Genomic DNA, 20,954 nt, shown 5'->3' with positions numbered 1-20,954 from the left:
CGGCATGATTTAGGGAAAAAGTGAAGTGGACTATTCAATTTGCCCATTTTCGTAATTATTTATTTTTTAATATTATTGTGTAAAAAAACCAAAATTTCTTCTCTTGAGTCCAACCAAAAGAGAGTTCCAAATCACAAGCTTTGAGGTCTCATTCTCTTAAATCCATCCTATTATCCTCCAAACTCAATAGCATCTCTAATTTTGGATCCAAAATTAGAGAGGTATATTTGGATGTTAAAATATGTTTCGTGCATTTAAAGTTGAGTTTTTATATTTTTATTTTCAATAATTAATATCTCTACTTTTCGAATTTAAAAATTTAAGTCTAGTTGTTAATATGATTAAAATTATTCTATTAAACTCGTTTACGTGACATCTTGAAATATAAAAAAATTCTCTTAGCAACAATGTAACAAAAAGATGATATTACAATGGACTTAAATTTAACAGAAAATTTGAACGATGTTAACCATTCTTAAAATTTTGTCAATTTTTTATAAAGTATATAAACTAAATAATGACATTATTAAAGTTTATGTATGGAATTATGTCAAAATTGAAGTATAGAGATTAAAATTTAAACTTGAGCGTAATATAGAGACAAAAACTAAAATTTAACCATTGTTATATAATCTAAAAAAAAAAGCAAAAGGCTGGAGGTGTTCGATTTAGGAATTTAGTTCTCGTACTTTTTAGATTATAAAATTTAAGTTTAGTTGTTAACACCATTAAAATTTTTCTTTTAAATTTGCCAGTATGATATTTTGAAATTAAAAAAAAATTCATTTAGTTGTCATGTAACAAAAAATGACATTGTAATGGACTTGAATTTAACGAATAAATATAAAATTGTTAAAATTCATGTCACCAATTTAATTAAAATAAAGTACTTAAGTTAATTAATGATATTATAAAAGTCGAGGTACCAAATTATATAGAAAATTGATGTATAGAGATTAAATCTTAAATCGAACATAAATAAGTACCAAATGTGAAAATTGACCATTGATATGTAATAAAAAAATCTGCAAAAGGCGTTGGAAAAAAAAAACAGTAATTGGGTTGACAGGTGTCAAGATAAGGAATGGGACAGATGTCAACTATTTAAAACAAAATTACATTTTAATTTTGGTTAATTAGTATATGTTACTTAAGCCTTCCTTCATTATTTAATTTGGCACTGGAGTTTTCTTTTTCCTAATTTAGTATCTAAGTTAGGCTTCATTGTTCAAATTGGTACCTAGACCAATAAATGTTTGACACATGTGCTCTAGTAAAATAGCCGTACTTAATTGCGAGGGAGAAACCATAAAATTTGTTTGCGGGGCCGAAATTAAATTGTAAATTTTATGATAGCAAAAATACAATTTCACCAGTTTAATAGTCTATATATTTATAATTTTTAAATGATTAAATCAAATTTTTATATTTTTAGGGGGCCAAAGTGCAATTTTAATTTTATTGATTTAAAATTTTAAAGGGCCTAAATGAAAAATTTTCCATTTAGGGGGGGTTGGACCCCTACCAGTCCCCCTAGTTTCGCCCCTGCTTAATAGGGTAAAAAAGCTCAAGTACCAAATTAAACATTGAAACCAAACTCCAGTACTTAGATGGAACAAAAAAACTCGGAATTGAAGTACCAAATTGAACATTAAAGTCAAACTTAGGTACCAAATAGTATATTCACCCTTTGTTTTTTATACTTTTAATTAAATTAATCATTTTAAAATTTGATGGGAAGGATATTATAACAATTTAGTCTACATTCTTCCTATTATTGGTTTTTAATTAAATCATGAAGGTGCATTGTAATAAAATAGTAATTAAATATGATAATATTAAATATTATGTTGGTAATTAATTAAAATTAAATAATCCCCCTTTAGTAAGCATGAAGTCCAAACACACTAAGGGACAAATTCTAAATATAATATAATTAAGTTGAGAATGCTTCAATACTTAATTATGAAATTAATCCTTAATGTTTATTTTTTTACAATTAAAACCCTTTTTAGACTAAAAATACTCTTAATAACATTCATGCAATATTTTCAATAATATTCCTCCCCTATTAAAAAAATTTTTAAAAAAATGGGGTTATTGACCTATAGTTTACGCGTTGGTTTGAAAAAAAAAATTAATTAATTTCTTTTATTTAAATTGTAATGTCCTTTTCATTATTGCATACCAACATTCTTCCTTTCTTTTTTTAAGAAGGGTAAACTATTAAAATAGTCACTTTTGTTTGTCTCAAGTTACATTTTAGTCACTGAGCCATTAATTGTTGTTAACGGCGTAACGGTAAGTTGACGTAGCATGTTAAATTGTCATTTTAAATGAAAATTTTAGGTTAAATTCTACAATTGATCCCTATATTTTTTCATTTTGAACAATTTAATTTTTTCTTGTATGTTCTTTTAATTTTCCTTTTTTTTCCCATTCTCTTCTGCTTCTCCCTTTGTTTTCATCTCTTTTTCATTTCTTTTAACGTAGTTTTTCTATATTTTCCATTTGTTAAAACTAGTTCACAAGCTCGCCTCACTCGAAAAAATTAAATTGTTCAGAAAAATAAAAGTATAGGGACTAGTTTTAACAAATGAAAAATATAGAAAAACTACGTTAAAAGAAATGGAGATAGGAGGAAAACAGAGGGAGAAGCAGAAGAGAATGAAAAAAACATAAAAGAAAAAAATTAAATTGCTCAAGACGGAAAAAAATAGGGATTGATTATATAAATTAACCCTTTTATTTCCGAAATGATGATTTAACGTACCACATTAACTTACTGTTACACCATTAACGATAATTAACAGTTCAATGAGTAAAATATTACAACGCGATAACGTAAGTGACTAAAATGTAACCTGAAGGAAACAAAAGTGACTATTTTTATAATTTACCAAAAAAAAAAAGCTATCACTTAGTTTTATTTAGGTAATGTGTTTATGTAATTTAGAATAAAATCATATACATTCTGAAAGAGCTACAGATTATTATAATAAATATATATATTTTTTGTTATATTAATATTTATAGTAAACAATAATGAAAGGGCCAAATGTTAGGCCGGCATTAGCCATGGTCTAACTGGCATTTGGCTCAATTTGTAGACCTAAGGCCATGGCTCATGCTTATAATATATTGATTTATGTCCACTGCATGCACCATGCTTTTTGTTGGACCACATTTTTATTTTAAATTATCATAACCAGCATTATAATTTTTAGGGTAAACTACATTTAAGGTTACTATATTATTAGTAATTTCACGTTTTGGTCGCTCAACTTTAAAAAGTTATAAACTAGCCATTGAACTATTCGAGAGTTTTTATTTGATTCAATGGGGTTGTGACTAACAAGCTCCAAGACGATTTGATGATCGGTATGGCAGATTAATACCCATTGATGAGTAGAAGAACATAACTTAGGTCCAAGTCGATCTGACGGTTAATGTTGAAGATCAGAGAAGAATGTTGTTTTATGAAAAAAAAACTGAACTGTAAAAGAGAAGAGAAATGTGAGTTTTCAATTGGTGGGGCGGTGCAAACAGAGAATGCCATATAACGACGATTTTAATAGTTTGATGGCTTAGATAAAAACTTTCGAATAGTTCAATAAACATTTTGTAATTTTTTAAAGTTAAGTGACCTAAATATAAAATTACTAATAATTTAGAAACCTCGGGTGTATTACCCTAATTTTTATTGTTGCTAACAGATTTGAAATTTTGTGTGATAATCCATTAAAATAAATTAAATAGACTCAAACTGATTTAATTTTCTGAACATTTTATATAATTTATAACAAAAAGTGTGAAAATGATAAGTAAATAAAAATTTACTCATCACTTAAGATATAATTTTTTTAATTATTTTTATTTTACTTTTTTAACCTTAAATTATTCCCACTTTACATGTAAAGTTTTAAAATTTAAATTTATTAAACAATTTAATTATATTTCACAATTAATTTTAAATAATATATCAAATAAATTTTATAACTTTATATATCTAATATTTAAACAATTATGAGCTGAAACGAATCAAATTCCAATACGATGTTAATAAATTTTAAAAACTAATTAAATCCGATTTAATTCATTCTTTTATAAAAAACGACCTCTTTGATTTTTTATATTAATAAATATTAAATATATTTTTTTCCGTAAATAAAATTACAATTTATGTCACTCTATCATTTAACTACAAATATTAAAGTGGTGACATTATATATATAACATTAATCTCATTATAAGTTCTGAAACCCTTAAATAGGAGGATAATGTGCTTTAGTGCATTCGAATCCACGTCCTGCTGCATTAACAACGATGTCGATTTATAATTCTTTATGTTGATTTACGTAAACGATAATAGTAAAATACATATAAAATAAAAATAAAAATAATTGTGTTCCCATCATTTAAAATTTTAAATTAAGACAAAGCATATCATAATATATATTATTTAGCATACAAGTTCCAAAAGAGATATCTGAACATGTGGAATTAGACTAAATTATTATTTTTGTTTATCTGTAATCAATGTTTTTTATTTATTAATTAACACACAAAAAAATGATGATTAATGAGATAAGGTTGAATATTATATTAATTGTAATTATGCTAATTATATAAAATAATAATATTTGTCCTCTTGAACCCAAATTAAAAAAGCCTACATAAAACCCGCAGGCTGGCAATGAACCAAAGAAACAAATTGGTCTAATTTTTGAATTGCACCCTTCTACTTTATGAAGATCTAGAAATTAGTCCCTATATTTTAAATTGTCAAAAACTTTTAGTTCAGTCGGTAAATAAATTGTTAATTTGTTGCAAATAAAATTGTTAAATGATTGGTTTTTACCCTCTATTTTTTTATATATATAAATTGTTGAACTGATAAATTTTAGATTCGGTTCTTAGTTTTAATAAATACGAGGACTGGCTTATGACAAATTAAAATTTCTTAAGTTTTGTAAAGTATAAGGATTAAATTTATAGTTGGATAAAAATTTATAATAATTATTATGATGGGAGAAGAACAAAATCAGATTTGATGAATTTCCAAAATAGTTGCAATTCTGCTGAGATTTTATTCCTTTTTTCCTTTATTTATTTATTTTTATCAACTTTTAACCCATATTTATTTCAGTCCAACCCTGCAAACAAAGATCGTGCAATGGCCGGCCTTATTTTCAGCTGTAAAATATTTTATTATTATAATTATTACAAAAATATAATTTATCTAATTAATTAGGAGGAAACCCTTATGTTATTTTATTTTATTTCTCTTTCCTTTTAAATTCAAAAATAAAAAATAAAATAAAATGAGAGGAAAAATCGCCGGAATCTTAGGTATGTACATGATGGCATTAAAACGTACTCCTTTTTGGGTATATATTATTGGTTGTTTTGTGTGTGAAGTGAACGTAGATTTTATTTTATTTTTGTCGATTAAGGGTGTGAGTTCGAGTGTGCTGAAGCGTATTATGCTCATATTTATGAGTTGGGAAGGGGATTATGAGTAGTTCTAGACATGTGTCAATAAAAAAGTAAATATGATGAGATTGTTCAAAAAAAATTATATATTTATTTTTTTAGAAGTTTTTTTGGGCTTCATTGTATCATATATGTTCATAATATTACTCTCCATTTTTTTGAGAGATTTATTTGGTATAAAATTTGGGGCATGGCAAGGGCTTGATCCCTAAAATAGAAATTTTTTTTTTAAACTATTTTATAATTTATAAAATTTTAAATTAGTAATCCCAATAATGATAAAAATTTAATTTAATCATTTAAAAATTATAAATATACAGACTATTAAAATGGTGAAATTGCATTTTTACTATCATAAAAAAATATAATTTAATTTCGACTCCCTCAAATAAAATTTCTAACTTCGCCCCTGTATAAAGCATATCTAATTTAAGTTTGGATATATTTTAATTTTTTAGCCTGTTTGTACATTGCAATCATTTGATTCGTTATAATTATTTGGACACGTATTATTTATGATTATAATTGTAATTGTACATTTTACCTTAAATCTGTGTTTTAGAGTATTTATTAATTAGTTTTTTTAAATAATTTTGGATTTCTTTGCATTCTATTACTATTTTTGGTAAAAGTATCATGGAGGCCCATGTATTAGGAGTAAAATTGTATTTTGTCCCCTCCACTCAAAAAATGGCAAATTCATCCCTGTAAGTTGTATCAAAAAGTAAATTAATCATTTTGTTAAAAATTTCATTCATTTCTATTATAGTTATTTCATCACCCATCCTAGTTTTTATTAGTACAGTTGGATTGAAATTTTAACAGAAATAATTACTCTTTGATCTAATGTACATAGACTAATTTATCCATTTTTTGAATAAATAAAACAAAATACAATCTAACTCCTGATATAGGGACCTCCATGAAAATATTTTCTACAACTTTTTATTCATTACTAATCATTATTTTTTCTAATAAATATATTTTTTGTTCAATAATAAATTCTTACATAAAATGAATATAAAAAAAAACACAAAGACAACTAGGACAATATGTAAAATAATAAATAAGAAGTTGAGTTTAAAATAAAGTGAGATATGATCCTTATTTTTTAATCATTATCTTTCAATCTTCCAATACATTAATCATCCTCATTCCCATGTGTAAGAATCACACCAAATTTATTAATGATGATTAAACTTGTATTACATAGAAAACTAATCTAAAAAATAAGATAAATAATATGATGTTAGGGTATAATTTGAGTTTTGTATTTATAATATGTTTATAGTAATTAAAAAACACTTTATGAAGCTGATTGAGTCTCAGTTCGATTTGTATGGTCATTGTTGCCAATGTAGGAGGACGTGGGTTTGAGTGCACCGAAGCCCATTATCCTCCTATTTATGGGTTGAAAAAGGACTATGAATAATTCTAAGTATTGTGTTAAAAAAAACAGATATGACCAGAACCTATAATGAGATTATTAAAAAAAACACTTTATGAAGCTAGACAAATAGAAAGGTCCTTTGAATTTAATTAATTTACAATTACCCATTAATTATCATGTGATCACATTGATTTTTATGCATTTCTTAATTTATTGTTAATCCCAAACTCCTAATTAATTATATTTACCCATTATGTGTCTATGTATTCTCGAATCTTAATTAATAAGAATTTACAATAATATCAGTGTCAATTAAATTAATACTCTAGATAGAATTTAATTTTAGTATATGATGTAAATTTAAAATAATAATAATTTCTTAAGCTAATGTGTAAAGGGTATATATGCCATTCAATTACCTTAAACACACATGGAGAATTTTGACTTTTTTTTTATATGTTTAGTATAATAAAATATAATATGGGAATAATGGATATATGATATAGTGATAGATAGATAAATAGATAGATTGATAGATTTGAGAATATATGAATGTATTTATTGATAGAGGAAGAGAATTTTTGTTTTTTAACCTACAATTATTTTAGATTAGATTCTATTTTCTATTTAAATTTGATTTTTTTTAAATGATTAAGGTTGTCGGTTGAGTTTTAGCTCGATTGGCATGGGCATTCTTGTCAATGCAGGAGGATGTGGGTTCAAGTGTATTGAAGCGCATTATACTCCTATTTATGAGTTGAGAATGGGCTATGGGTAATTCTAGGTATTGTGTCAAAAAGAATAGATATAATTAGAACCTATAATGAGATTATTCAAAAAAATGATTAAGGTTAAATGTAGTTTTGCACTAATTTAAATAATTTTAATTTTTTTATAAAAAAAATAATTTTATGTAATTAATCAATTAATAATTAATTATTGTTTTAATTGTTTTGAGGAAATAAAAGGATGAAAAAAATTTCAATGTTGATTATCCAAAAAAACAATCTTAATTGTTACTTGGGCTTTAAGTAAGGAGATATAATTAATATTTTAATAAAATTACTATTCAAATAAAATTTATATTCATCGTAAAATTAAATAACATATGGAAGCATTGAAACTCGTTTTTGGTATAGAACAACTTTAAAATTCGTGAAACTATTAAAATAAAATTTAACAACTTCATTATCGAGGTAAACATTTTTAATGTTAAATTTAAGATTAAAATATTTAAAAGAATTCTAAATTATATAATTTTTAAGTAATTAAGTAAACCCTAATCCTATACATTTACTATAATTAAATATATTGATTGATGAAAGTTAATTGCTAATATTATTAGATTTGCGTTTTTTATTATTCTGTGGATACAATAAATTTCGTATTAATTGTGAATTTACTTAATTATGCGTTCAATTTATCAAATACAGTCTGATGTATATGGTTTAGTTTGATTTTAGGGTAGATATGATGAAAGTTAATTGTTAATTTTATCAAATTAACTCTAAAACCCGAGGTAAACACTAAAAAGTTAACAATTAAAAAGTTACTGTTATCTTCAAGTATAAGTGTATAACTTTTGTCAAATAGAAATACTACATTGGACCAAACATAATCCGAGGTAAATACTAAAAAAGTAACAATTAAAAAATTAGCATTGTTACCTTCGAGTACAAAAGTGTATAACTTTTATCAAATAGAAATATCACATTGGACCAAAACATAACACATGTACCATATTAAAAAAAATGTCAAACTCAGAACTAAATTATATATTAAAAAATTGGCAAGTTCATGACACTAAAAATGAGAAAATTATAATTGTTCGATCTATAAAAAGTTGGATATACCCTTTCGGTAGGGTTTCAAGTTCAAGTTTTGTAGGTGGAATAAACAACTCTATAGAGATTCATCCATCATTTAGAGTTTAAATTTAGTTCGACTCTAAATTTAATCGAAATTCAATATAACTATCGAATATCGAAAGATCTCATCTAAACCTTTACATTCATTAAAAAAATACTCTCAAGTACACATGATAGAATATCCTAAAAAATTAAAACCATAACCTAGTCACCAACATTTCCAAAACATATTCATACAAATCTGGGTTATGATCTTCTTCAATTACATGCAAAAGAATTTCTTAGGGTTCTTATAACAACGAAGATAGAGATTCCTCCTAAAAGTTGTAAAAACACTTGTAAAAAAGGAGACAGTATCTGAAAATCAGATATTAATGTCTGGTTGAGAATGTCAGCCAAAATACTCATCTCCACGATCTGGCCGACCCCTTTCCCTAAAGTGTCATTTTCATCTTATACTTTCAACATTGCTATATATGTTTATTATAAATTTTATGATATTTTCAAGTTAAGACCCCCCCACGTCTACCCATTGCCAGGTGTGTTTCTCTTTCCCATTCCTCTTCACCAAAATATTCCTGGGTCTAATCGTGTTCTCAGTCCTTGTATTTTTTTTTGTACATTCAAAGTTTAGACCCCAACTTTTAATACTGAGATCTAATAAGCAAAGTCTAGTTGTATTATGGTGTTCGTCATTACTGACCCGGAACTCGGATATCCAACTAGGATCGACCCAATCTAGTTGTCATAGCTTGCATAGTTCGCTAGTATGAGTTTACATGTGGAATGTTTGCATCCCGTGTGATGGGTTAGCATCATCATATAAACGAAGTCATATTTAGGGTATAACACGTGTTTATCCTAGAGTAGTTGCATAGTTTTGTTGGCATGCATGAGAACTTACTTAGGACGTCACATCCAAAAATCGTATCATATAAATAGAAAAATTAGCTTCTTTGAGAGATAGACACGTAAAAACACTCAACAAATTGATAACTAAAAAGAATTTCTATTAAATTGGATTATGTTACTTGCTGGAAGGGAAATAAGCAAATAAAAAAGGTCGAGTCTGGGTTTGTAATATTTTTTTATTCTAGATTTGGGGTTGTAAAATTCTTCAACATTGTTTTGAAAATGTAAACTAAATAGCAATTTTCTTTTTTAAATGTCACGTTATTCAATTTAATGGAATTTACGGTTTCCATTATTAAATCAAAAGAATAGGAGATAGTGAACTCATGTAATTAGATTTGCTTCGGTGGTTGAACTAATTAACCTATCAATTTTTAATTTAATTAGTTTTATTGTTGATTCAACAATAATTAAATAAATAATTAAAAAAATTGAAACTTATAAAACTAGATCAATCTGTCAATTTTTTTTTTTCGGTTTTCAGACTTTTATCATTTTCAAGCAATTTACTTAAAGGTCGATTCAACCTGTTTGCCGACCCATTTTTGGCTTAACCAGTCCAATTGACTAGTGTAGTCTGATCCAACAACACTGGCTTTACTTGAATACCATTTACGGACAAAGAAATCCATGGTTTTACCTAAAAAAATAATGGGACTAAACTTCTAATGTGCAAAGAGTACATAGACCGATAACAGAAATAAACCATTTATAATTGACCAAAATTTGTTTTGTCCTATTCCACCTAATCTTAGTTCATGTTTTAAGTACTAAATCATTCTCGTTTGAGTACAGTTAGTTAAAAGACAGTCTAGTTTCCAGGATTTTTCGAGCTAAGCTCAAAAATATATTTATTCCATTATTTTAATCCTTTTCTGAGTTGTTCTTTGTGAGGGACCCCTCATTACGAGCTTTGTTTCATAATAATTGGTAATTATTATAAAAAAAATGAAGATATTGTTGCACGAGTCAATGCTTTTTGTTGGTGCCATTCTTCACAGTTGTTTTCCCATATATATATAGCCCTCTCTATCCTGTTTCTCTTCAAGGATCAAAGCTAATTGAATAACTTGAAGCCCCAAAAAGAACTCAAAAAACCCACTATTTTTTGTTCTTCAATGGATTCAATGGGAACCCTTTTAGAAGGAGATTGGAGTTGTTTCAGTGGGATGTATACAACTGAACAAGAAGCTGATTTCATGGCTCAATTGCTGAGTAATTGTCCTCAGCTCCCTGATATAGATATGAGCAATTACTTGAGTGATTCAAACCCAGTTTTTGTAACCAATAATAGCCCCATTTCAATGGATTTTTGTATGGAAGATGGGACCAACACTAGTTTTTTTCTGGTTGAACCTGATGATTGTTTGAACCCAGAAATGGGTAAGGATGGCAATGTTGAAAAAGAACCGAAGCCTGAACCTGAGAAGAAAAGTAGTAACAAGAGATCTCGAAATTCAGGAGATGTTCATGTAAGTGTTCGAAAAAAAGACTTGAAAAGAAATGTTTTTTATTTCAGCTCATCATTGATTGGTTTTTTTTACTTGTGTGTGTGCAGGTTCAAAAGACTAAGAGAAACGGAAGGTCTAAGAAGAACCAGACCATTGCGGCCAATGATGATGAAGACGGTAATGGCGGTCTCAACGGGCAAAGCTGGGCCAGTTGCTCGTCGGAGGACGACTCGAATGGTGGTGCGAACTCAGGCTCAAAGGGAGAAGCAACACTGAATTTGAATGGCAAAACAAGAGCCAGTAGGGGTGCAGCCACTGATCCACAAAGTCTTTATGCAAGGGTAAGTAACATATATATATAAGGCAAATCTGGTTTAAAGCATCGTTGAAGATTAAAAATTGACTTAACCGACTAAACCGATGAATTCGTATTGATTTTGCAGAAAAGAAGGGAAAGGATTAATGAAAGATTGAGGATTTTACAGAATCTTGTCCCTAATGGAACAAAGGTTGATATTAGTACGATGCTTGAAGAAGCTGTTCAATATGTAAAGTTTTTGCAGCTACAAATTAAGGTAATAAACTTCACTTCATTGAAGTGTCGTCTGCCTGAAGTCGATCAAGAGATAAAACCCAGACTGAGGACGACAATAACGATATTTCTAAGAGTTTATTTCTTTTATTATATTTTTTCCTAATTTAATTTCGGAATCTTGCAGCTGTTGAGTTCCGATGATCTTTGGATGTATGCACCTATTGCTTACAACGGAATGGATATCGGAATCGATCTCAAGGTCGGTACAGCGAAGAGAACGTAGAAGATACCGCCGCTGGAGACCATTTCTGGTGAAAACATATAGGCTGTCTTGCAAATCTTTATAAATTGAAATAAGTTCAGTTGCCATTTTGTAATGAATTTATTTCTTGATTTGTAATCAATAATTTATTAATTTTACCACAAAAATCATTCATCAAAATTTGGTCATTTATTTCTTGTAATCACATAAAAAATTTGGTTTAAGTTTTCATACATTTAATTAAAGTTTAAAATGGTGGACAGTAAAAAATTTTTTAAAAAAAGGTTAATTTGTAACCTTCAACCTCGACATATTTAGACTCAAGTCCCTTAAATATAAAAGATTTCACCCTGTAAAAATGGATACCAATTAATTTAGTAGTTCAGTCAGTCTATTACTCTATTTTAAAAATGAATAGTTTAGTATTAGTTCGATTAGTATGTATTGTTGTCAATGTAGGAGAACGTGGGTTCGAGTATTCTTATTTATGGGCAAGAGAGGGGGCAATGGGTAGTTCTAGGCATTGTGTAAAAAGGAGCAGATATAATCAAAACTTGTAATGAGATTGTTCAAAATAAATGAATGGTTTAAGTTTTTCTACGTTTAAATTTGATCCACACTAAAAATCGCCAACTTATATTTTAGAGTGAAATGAAAATAAATATTTTATTTAATTATTATTTTGTTTTAAGATTGAGGAAGAAAAATTGACAAATCGAGAATTGATTTGAATGAATTATTTAGATGATAGAATACAAGTTAAAAAGTTAAATTATCAAAGTTGTGCCAAATTTTAATTTTTTTAATTAATTTATAATTAATTATATTTTTATAACGTAATAAAAAATCATATTTTAAAAAGTGACAACTTCTTAAAAATAATGTCTAAAAGATATAAATAAATCTCATTTTTATAAAAATAAATAAAAACTAAAAACCAAAATTGAATATGAAAAATTTAGAATCAAACCAAATTGCAATGAACAGCTCTAAACTAATCGATCCAACCGAATTACGAGATTCACAATGTAACTTAAAAGAATTGCAAAAGAAAAGGTCTTCTAGTTAAAGTACATATTTACTATTTATATTGTGTTCAAATTTTGATACATATGCTATGCGCAAGTTACAGATTCTATTCTTATACTTTAATTTGGTTATTTTATCCTTATACTTTTAGTTTTAACCGAATAGTACTGTTACATTCAGGGTGAGTTTGGATGGGCGGTGCGTTTACCTGCGGTTAGTGTAAAAACAGCGGTGGCGGTGAGATTAGATACTGTAGTGATACTGTAGCGAGAGACAAAAAGTAAGCTAAACGCACCACACCGCACCCAATCGCCCATCCAAACTCACCCTTAATCATTTTCAAAATTTTATTTAACAAATATATTATCACAGATGTAATATTATGTCAACTTATTATTTTCACGTGATACTCACATAAAAGTCACACTATGAATTGATTAAAATTTTAAACTTCAAAAAACAATTTGAAAAACATAGTCCAAATCCATAACTTCCAAAATCAATAGCAAAATTTGACCAATCGAATTTAAGAACTTAGATTTAATCAAGAAACAAAATTTCAAATTTTGCATAATATAAAAACTAAAATGTCATTTTGAGAAATATAGAAATTTCAAAATGTGTCTATCATACAATATTTAATTTCTTTTAGTTTTTTTTTTAATTCTTATCATATCTGTTATTTTTAATAATGTTCTTTTTAATACAATGTTAAGAGCTATCCAAACCCATAAATAGGAGAATAATGCGCTTCAACGTATTCGAAACTATGTCTTTTTGCACTGACAACAATACTAGTCTAGCTAACACTCAATTGGTAATTTCTTTTAATTTTCATATATATTTTTAAGTGCAATTAAAAAACAGGGGTGCTTAAAAAAAAAAGAAATTAATCTCAGAGACAAAGTAGCCATATAAATTATTGGTCAAAGATAAATAGGGATTCTAACAATAAAGAACAAAAAGCCATTTCTATTCTGTATTCCTTTATTGCTCCATATATTTTACATATCAATAAAATCCTTGCACCAAATCCAATTGAATCAATGTATAACAAGAAGAACCACATCTACTCCCTGCAAATACTGGAGTTTTTCGTCTTCATGCTCGACTATCGCTTACATGGTTCGGTACTTCCGCTTGACTATCCAATGGCATGTACTGTGCCATTATAGCTCGGATTTCAGAGTCCATGTATGACTGCAACAGTAATAAAACACGTCAACATTACAAAAACTATGCTTAACATATACGGGAAGAAAATCAGAATGGCCGGTTCGGGTTTCGGTAAGTTAGTCTATAGGAAGTTGCCGATCAAACGATTCAATCCAGAAGAGTCACTTTCTTAACTAGCCAAATATAATATAATGCACTAACTTACCCTTAATCTATATTTGTAAATGAGATAAGCCCCACCACTGGCCATTGCCAAGCCGATTAAAATGACCCAAACGGCTGCCCATGATGATCTTACTTCGGTACTGCTCTTACCTGAGATAGAGCAAGGAGTGAGGCATCAAAACACGAACCGGAAATCATATATTGCATAGGAAATAGGTTCGAGTTGCAAATTGTAGATCGACAACTCACTTATGCAGGTATCATGGTCCTGGATATACAAAAGATCTCCACTGCAAGTGCATTCATAGCTTCCCCAAGTATTTTTGCAGCTACATTCAGGGCACTGGCAGGCTTTCTTCTCTTTGCATTCGTCAATATCTGCGTGATTGGCAACGCACAAATATTAAATGGCTTAAATCATTTGACAAACCAAATGCTTCCATTTGCTTGCATTCAACTAGTCATTTACCGTTCGTTATAGCTTATCTACATGACGGTCATGTGAGTTTCTTCATACTAAGAATAAAGGAGGCACTTTCAAGATGCCTGTGGCGATTAGGTTCTCGAACTCGCAAAAAAAAACATATATTTATTCGTTTAGGACCCACCTTCACAATTTTTGACACCATCACCTTTAAACCCTGGAGGACACTGGCATTTACCATTTCCATCATCCTGTTCAAATCCTCGATTAGAGCATAAACTTGATTTCAGGAGGAAAATGTAAAGCTGGGAGGAGGTTAGGAAAAATAAATGTAAATACTAACCAAACAAGCGGAGTATGCATGTCCATCTCGTGCATCATGCCAACAACCTCCATTATTAATTTTGCACCTTCCAGACCCACTAGCTGATCGGCAAAAATGAAAATAGAAAATGAGCATATATTATGCAGATATAAGATGATTAATGATAGAAACCAGAGTTTTAAGGGAGAAAATTGTATTGCCTCATTAAACATGAGCAAACACAATAAAAATTGATGAGGGGCTTCGAATTTGGACATAAGCAACAAACAAAAACAAATCAAGCTTTATCCTATTAATGCCATTGCATATTGTTAGGCTCATATAATGAGACATGAATCATGAAAAAAAACATTAAAATGGTAACTTCACAATTTAAATTTAACTTCGAAATAATAACTAAACCTATGCAAAAAAAATGATAAAAAACAAAATCTCATAACACCTTCACAGTGACTGTAACCGTCTCCTTTAAATTGTACACCATCAACCAAGGGACATTCACAGACTCTCCCGCGAAATGTATCCTGAGAAAGTTAATATGTTGGGACTTAATTGAGTTAATGGTGTCATAAGCAAGTAGTGAACCTCTATTAGAAATTTCTTTGATTCATACCTTGCAGGCTGTGAGATTGGTTGCTTTATCTTGCCAACAACCACCGTTGTTATCCAAGCATTCATTTGTCTCCACATCTGCCACAGACGTAACCACTGTCCATTATGGAAACGGGCGGCAGCATTGCACTATACGATAGGCCCTAAGCGGTAACCAACTAAAATACTTCTCTAGCAAGAAAGTATAATAAAAAACAATTACCACCGCTCAAGCAAACGGCTGGTTCAGTAGTCTCCTCGAAACCAGCACAGATGGCCTTCAGAACAGCACCTTTGGCCAGCTTTCCTGTATGCTAATATATCAGAAAGGAAGGCGTGCTAAATTTTATATGTGATACACAGGCACCTAGACGAACCTCGATATTGGCGATCGTTAACAACAAGCGTAGGCAATATGGTAACATCACCCCTAGATCCTTTTCCCACCTATAGAAAAATATTTCTATTAAGCAGCTTTCAATGATTTAAGAACTCCAACAAGGTCAAAAATGAGAACAAATACATAAAAGCATATATAACTAAGCACGGGAGAATTACTTGGGCTTCTTGCTCTTCTTTCAGAACAGGATTATCTTCATCAGCATTAGGGTCTCCCATGCACTTCTCAATCTTTTTACCATCAAGCCCTGAATGGATGACAAAAACATCATGATTTTGTCCTTTCTTGAGGGTGGTATTAGTGGCAATAATAAGTGAAATAGAGGTTTCTTTAATTTAACTATTTACCGAGAGCTCTGATAACAACATCTGCGCATTCCTTGTTATATTTTTTCTCCTTCATGGGGCATCTTATCTGAAAATCTGTCACATAGTCCCACCACAACCAAGGCTTATTGGTCTCATTTGCCACTTTGAAAACACACAGCTGTCTCAAATTTTCAATAACTACATCTTTCCCCTCATAGCCAGAGCTAAAATCTTGTTCGGGATCAGGTGCACAGTATCTTCCGTAGTTGATGCACTGAGATTTGCACTGTCTGCTTAGCGAGAAAGCCTGAGGGCAGTACCAAGTTATATAATGGGGTGTGAATTGAGTATAGCCACCTTTTTCAAGTATCTGTGCAGCACCCTTGAAATCCTTCAGAAATTCCATCAGCATATCACATTTTACTCCACACTCATCATTGCTGTTGGTCCATAGCTCATACTCCACACGATCATCAGGGTGTGGAACAGACTCTCGCCAATCAAGATTAACATTGACCATATCCCCACCACTTATTGCTTTCTTAAGAGTTTCACCAAATTTTTTCTCGATAAGGGCAGATGGAATTGTTATATTTTCAATGTATTTGGCAGCTAATCTATCCTCTTCAGGTGTATCCATGGTTATTAATGCTTCTTGAATATCATCAGCAACAAGCACTGCAGAAGCACCAGCTTGCTGTACATTCCAAACCTTTAAAGCAAAGAAGCAATCTGGGAAAATAAATAGAATCGTAAACACAAAAAGCAGACTCGGCTTGAAGTTATCGAAAACTAAAAATAAACTGAAAGGCCATAACTTAGGTAGTCAAGTCTGAGGACAATAAACAAGTTTTACAACCTTAATCTCTATGACCTAACACAATAGTAGCCATTGGTATCTATACATAGGCCACGATAAACTGCAAAATGTCTCGAACATACTGAATTATTACTTAAGATTCTTCTTACCCCTTTAACAGTTTAATCACATTGTAATATCTTAATTATATAATTGGAGGCAACTATAAGCCATCAATATGATGCACTTAGAGCATGCACAACTTCCACCTTCTTTGAGCTCGTGTTTCTCTTCGATCAATTCAAACAGCTTATTTCACAAGACAAAACAACAAAATTTCATTCCAAATCAGGAAAAAAGTTGATCCCAGTGAAATTAGAGGGGGGGGGGATAGGAAAATTAACCCCAAATTTCAGAGAACAACTAGGATAAAAGGAGAAAATGACATCTTTCCTTCCAAACGACTTAAGCAGGCTAAAACAAGTGTGTGTATATATATATATATAATAAAGTCATGAAAGTTATTAGTCCACCAAATCAAACAAACTACAAAACTCAAAGCTTATAGTGACAATGTAATTGACAGAAACTACTAATAAATACTTCACTAAATGAATGGAAGAGTTAGAAACCAATCACATAAATCCAGTGCGTGAAAATTAAACCAATTAAACTCAAATAGGAAACTTACAATTATAAAAGAATAGGAAAAATAACCCTCTTAAACCAACCAAACCAAACAAATCAAGCCATAAATCTAACACCCAAAATAACCCCAATTATAAAGTAACAATCAAATTAGCCAAAAAAGAGAGGCAAAAATGGTTCCTAATGAGTCAACCCAAGAACAAACAAATCATAGCTAAAAAAACTCAATCTCAGACCAGAAATCAAATATGGAAGGCAAAAATAAGAAAAAGGGTACCTCCACGATCGACCAAAACAAAAGTAGGAAGAGCACCAGGCTTGGATTTAAAGGAAATCCCAAAGTCATCAAAACTTTTACAACCCTTTTGATTCTCCTTAGGGTAAACCACAGCACCAGCCATGCTTCCCCCATATTGAGGTATCCCAAAGTTGCCAATTGCACTGTCATAGGTACCCTTAATCTTCTCGGGTGAAGTCAGCCTCAAGCTGTTCTTTTCCACCACAAATCTCGCGTAACAATTCCCCATCACAGATAACAACATAAAACCTTGAAGAAGAAGAAGAAGATGCAATCTCCGTATCTCCATCTCCTACTCTTTTGACACGTGGGGTTTTCCTGGGATTTGCGTAGATCAGTTTAAGGAAGGACACTGAAGAAGATGATCGTGTAAGAAAAAACACGCGAGTAAAAGAGATGTTATATTTTCATTTAATACAACTACATTTATCTATTTCTTAAAATCCTTTTTTATTAATTTTAAAAATATCATAATTAATATTAAAGTAAATAATTATATTAAAATGGTGAAGAGATTTATGCATATTTTGGACATATGTGTGTGAAAAATAAAAATAGTAATAACGAAAGAACGAGGCAAAGCTACATAAATATTCGAGTTTTTGTTTTTTTTTAATTAATATTCAGCATTGTAAAATAAAAAATTAAATAAAAACTTGTAGATTGGGAGATTAAGACTCACACATTTTATCATTATACATAATAGACTCCAACTTTAATATTACTTAACTGAATCATTAACTCGTTTATGAAATTACAGGAATATCTCTTTTTTTTAATTGTAATTAATATTATTGTGATTTTTATATAATTTATTAATAAAAAAATTAGAAACTAAAAATACAAAGATCAAACACGTGTTAAGTACAACGGTAAAATATTTTGTATTTTTAACAAGAGATTTAAGTTCAAAGCTTAAAAATAACATTATTGAGAAATATGATAATAAGCTTCGAACATGTACCGAACACAAATAATAAACAATTCTAAAAAGAAATAAATGGTTTATGGTGAAAATTTTAAGACAAGTGTTTATCTCTCCGAACAAGCGGGACAGTTTGGACGGTACCTTTTTCTTAAGGGTTAAGATTTTCATATTTGGTTGAATTTTATTATTAGTCCCTGTATTTTGTGAACATTTTGAATTTAGTCTTTATATTTTAATTTGGTCAATTTTAGTACTTGTATTTTTTAAATTATTCAATTTTAGTCTTTATACTTTTTGAAATTTAAAATTTTAATCTGAATTTAAACAGTAGCAATCAAATTCATTTGGTTAAATTCAATTATTATTCTTGTACAACGCGTATAATTGTAGTTCTGGTCCATATTCTCCAATCGGATCATTATAAGTTCATATATTTTCCGAATTTTGAAATTTGAGTCTTGACAGAAATGACAACTATTAATCTATTAACTGGATTTTAGTGAGTAATATATGGAAATAACAAGTAGGCATAGTATTACGCATATGATAACATGTTTGCCACATTAAATTTTGGAAATAGCAGAACTTAATGAATTTAACCGTTATAAATTAGTCTTGACTGAAATTTTACATTTTGAAAAGTATAGAGACTAAAAATGATCAAATCAAAGTACAAGGATTAAATCTACAACTTTCATAAAGTACATAGAATAATTGTAGAATTTAACCTTCAATTGTTTTCTATATCTACACTGTTCTTTAAAGGCATAATGTTAAATCTAACCATCAACGTTTACATATTTTATCAGTTTAGCCCTTATTTTTCTTTTGAGTTAAATTTAACCATTAAACATTTAAAAAGAATAAAATTATTGTTTTTAATTAAAATTCTGACTAAAACATTAATTTTTTAATGATGTTGAAGTGACAACCCACATAATAGTTCACATTTACTTCAATTTGGCCCTTATTTTGAGTCCTAATATATTCTAGTTATTGGTTCAAACAATTCTTTGTGATTCTATTTAGCTAATTAAGATATGCATTTATTGTAAGAGATAGTATAATTTGTGCCCCTAAACATGGCAACTAGGTCCAATTTGGTATCCGTACTTTACTTGGGTTCACTTTCACACCTGAATTTGGATTTCGTCAAGATTTAATGATGCGACCAGTGTTTTTGAAACAATATTGGTTGGTTGGACCGCAAACCGATCGGTATATTGATCTTAACAAAGAGGTTGAACTGATTGAATTAAAAACCGCTCAAAATTGATAAAAAAAAATTGGGACAAAAACCTGTAGTTGAGTAGATTGAACCGGTTTAATAAATTTCTTTATTTTTTTAATTTTTGTTTTAAATTATTATCAGTGTAGTAGTTGAATTAATCATACTGATTGAATTGAGAATTAGTAGTCTGATCGGTTCAACTATTGGTCCGGTTATTAGAATATTATATGTGATACTCTAATATTATACCACGTCATCACATGAAAATTTATATAAATTTTTTAATTTTCAAGTGATAATATGATATAATCTTAAGGTGTCATGTCATCAAATTTTTTTTACATTTTTTAAGTTTATGACCAGAATGAATTTAATTGTTAAGTTTAAGAAAATCCCTTTATCGTAATTACTGTTTTACTTGTTAACGTAAAATAAAAATAAAAAAAATCCCAAATATCTTTAGAACTTTTAAAGTATTAGAAATTTACCGACTGACTTCGCGATGGCTTGAAAGTTGAAATTGACGGAGCAATCACCGGAGGATCCCCATCCAAGTCGACGCTCATCACGGCTTCCGAGTAGTGACTGTGGGATGGATGGGTACATTTTTTAATTTTCTGTTTTTTCTAATAATAATTTATTTAGTACTCTAATTTTATAAAAAAAATATTATCCTTTTATTTAATTTTTTAAATCTTTTTAAAATATTACGTTTTAT

General features: G+C 29.2%; 2 protein-coding genes across 2 annotated transcripts; one reads left to right on the top strand and one right to left on the bottom strand.

Moving 5' to 3' along the window:
- Window positions 1-10,602: 10,602 nt before the first annotated feature.
- On the top strand, window positions 10,603-12,076 carry LOC107908183 (transcription factor bHLH84). Its single transcript, XM_016835432.2, has 4 exons — window positions 10,603-11,138; window positions 11,225-11,458; window positions 11,561-11,692; window positions 11,837-12,076. The coding sequence occupies exons 1-4, from the start codon at window positions 10,785-10,787 to the stop codon at window positions 11,933-11,935; spliced, it is 819 nt and encodes a 272-aa protein (XP_016690921.1). The 5' UTR covers window positions 10,603-10,784; the 3' UTR covers window positions 11,936-12,076.
- Window positions 12,077-13,895: 1,819 nt separating this feature from the next.
- LOC107908842 (vacuolar-sorting receptor 3) lies at window positions 13,896-18,544 on the bottom strand. The gene is made up of 12 exons (XM_016836120.2): window positions 18,057-18,544; window positions 16,372-17,064; window positions 16,183-16,271; window positions 16,002-16,071; window positions 15,848-15,931; window positions 15,647-15,723; window positions 15,476-15,557; window positions 15,052-15,134; window positions 14,893-14,959; window positions 14,534-14,662; window positions 14,325-14,434; window positions 13,896-14,143 (listed from the first exon to the last, which is right to left on the bottom strand). Exons 1-12 carry the CDS (start codon window positions 18,364-18,366, stop codon window positions 14,045-14,047), a joined length of 1,893 nt encoding a protein of 630 aa, XP_016691609.2. The 5' UTR covers window positions 18,367-18,544; the 3' UTR covers window positions 13,896-14,044.
- Window positions 18,545-20,954: the final 2,410 nt, after the last annotated feature.

The sequence above is a fragment of the Gossypium hirsutum genome, chromosome D02, assembly GCF_007990345.1.
Source record: "Gossypium hirsutum isolate 1008001.06 chromosome D02, Gossypium_hirsutum_v2.1, whole genome shotgun sequence".
In the NCBI taxonomy this organism is placed as follows: domain Eukaryota; kingdom Viridiplantae; phylum Streptophyta; class Magnoliopsida; order Malvales; family Malvaceae; genus Gossypium; species Gossypium hirsutum.
Note: the sequence above shows the minus strand (reverse complement) of the source record. Positions and strands in the feature narration are given on the sequence as shown.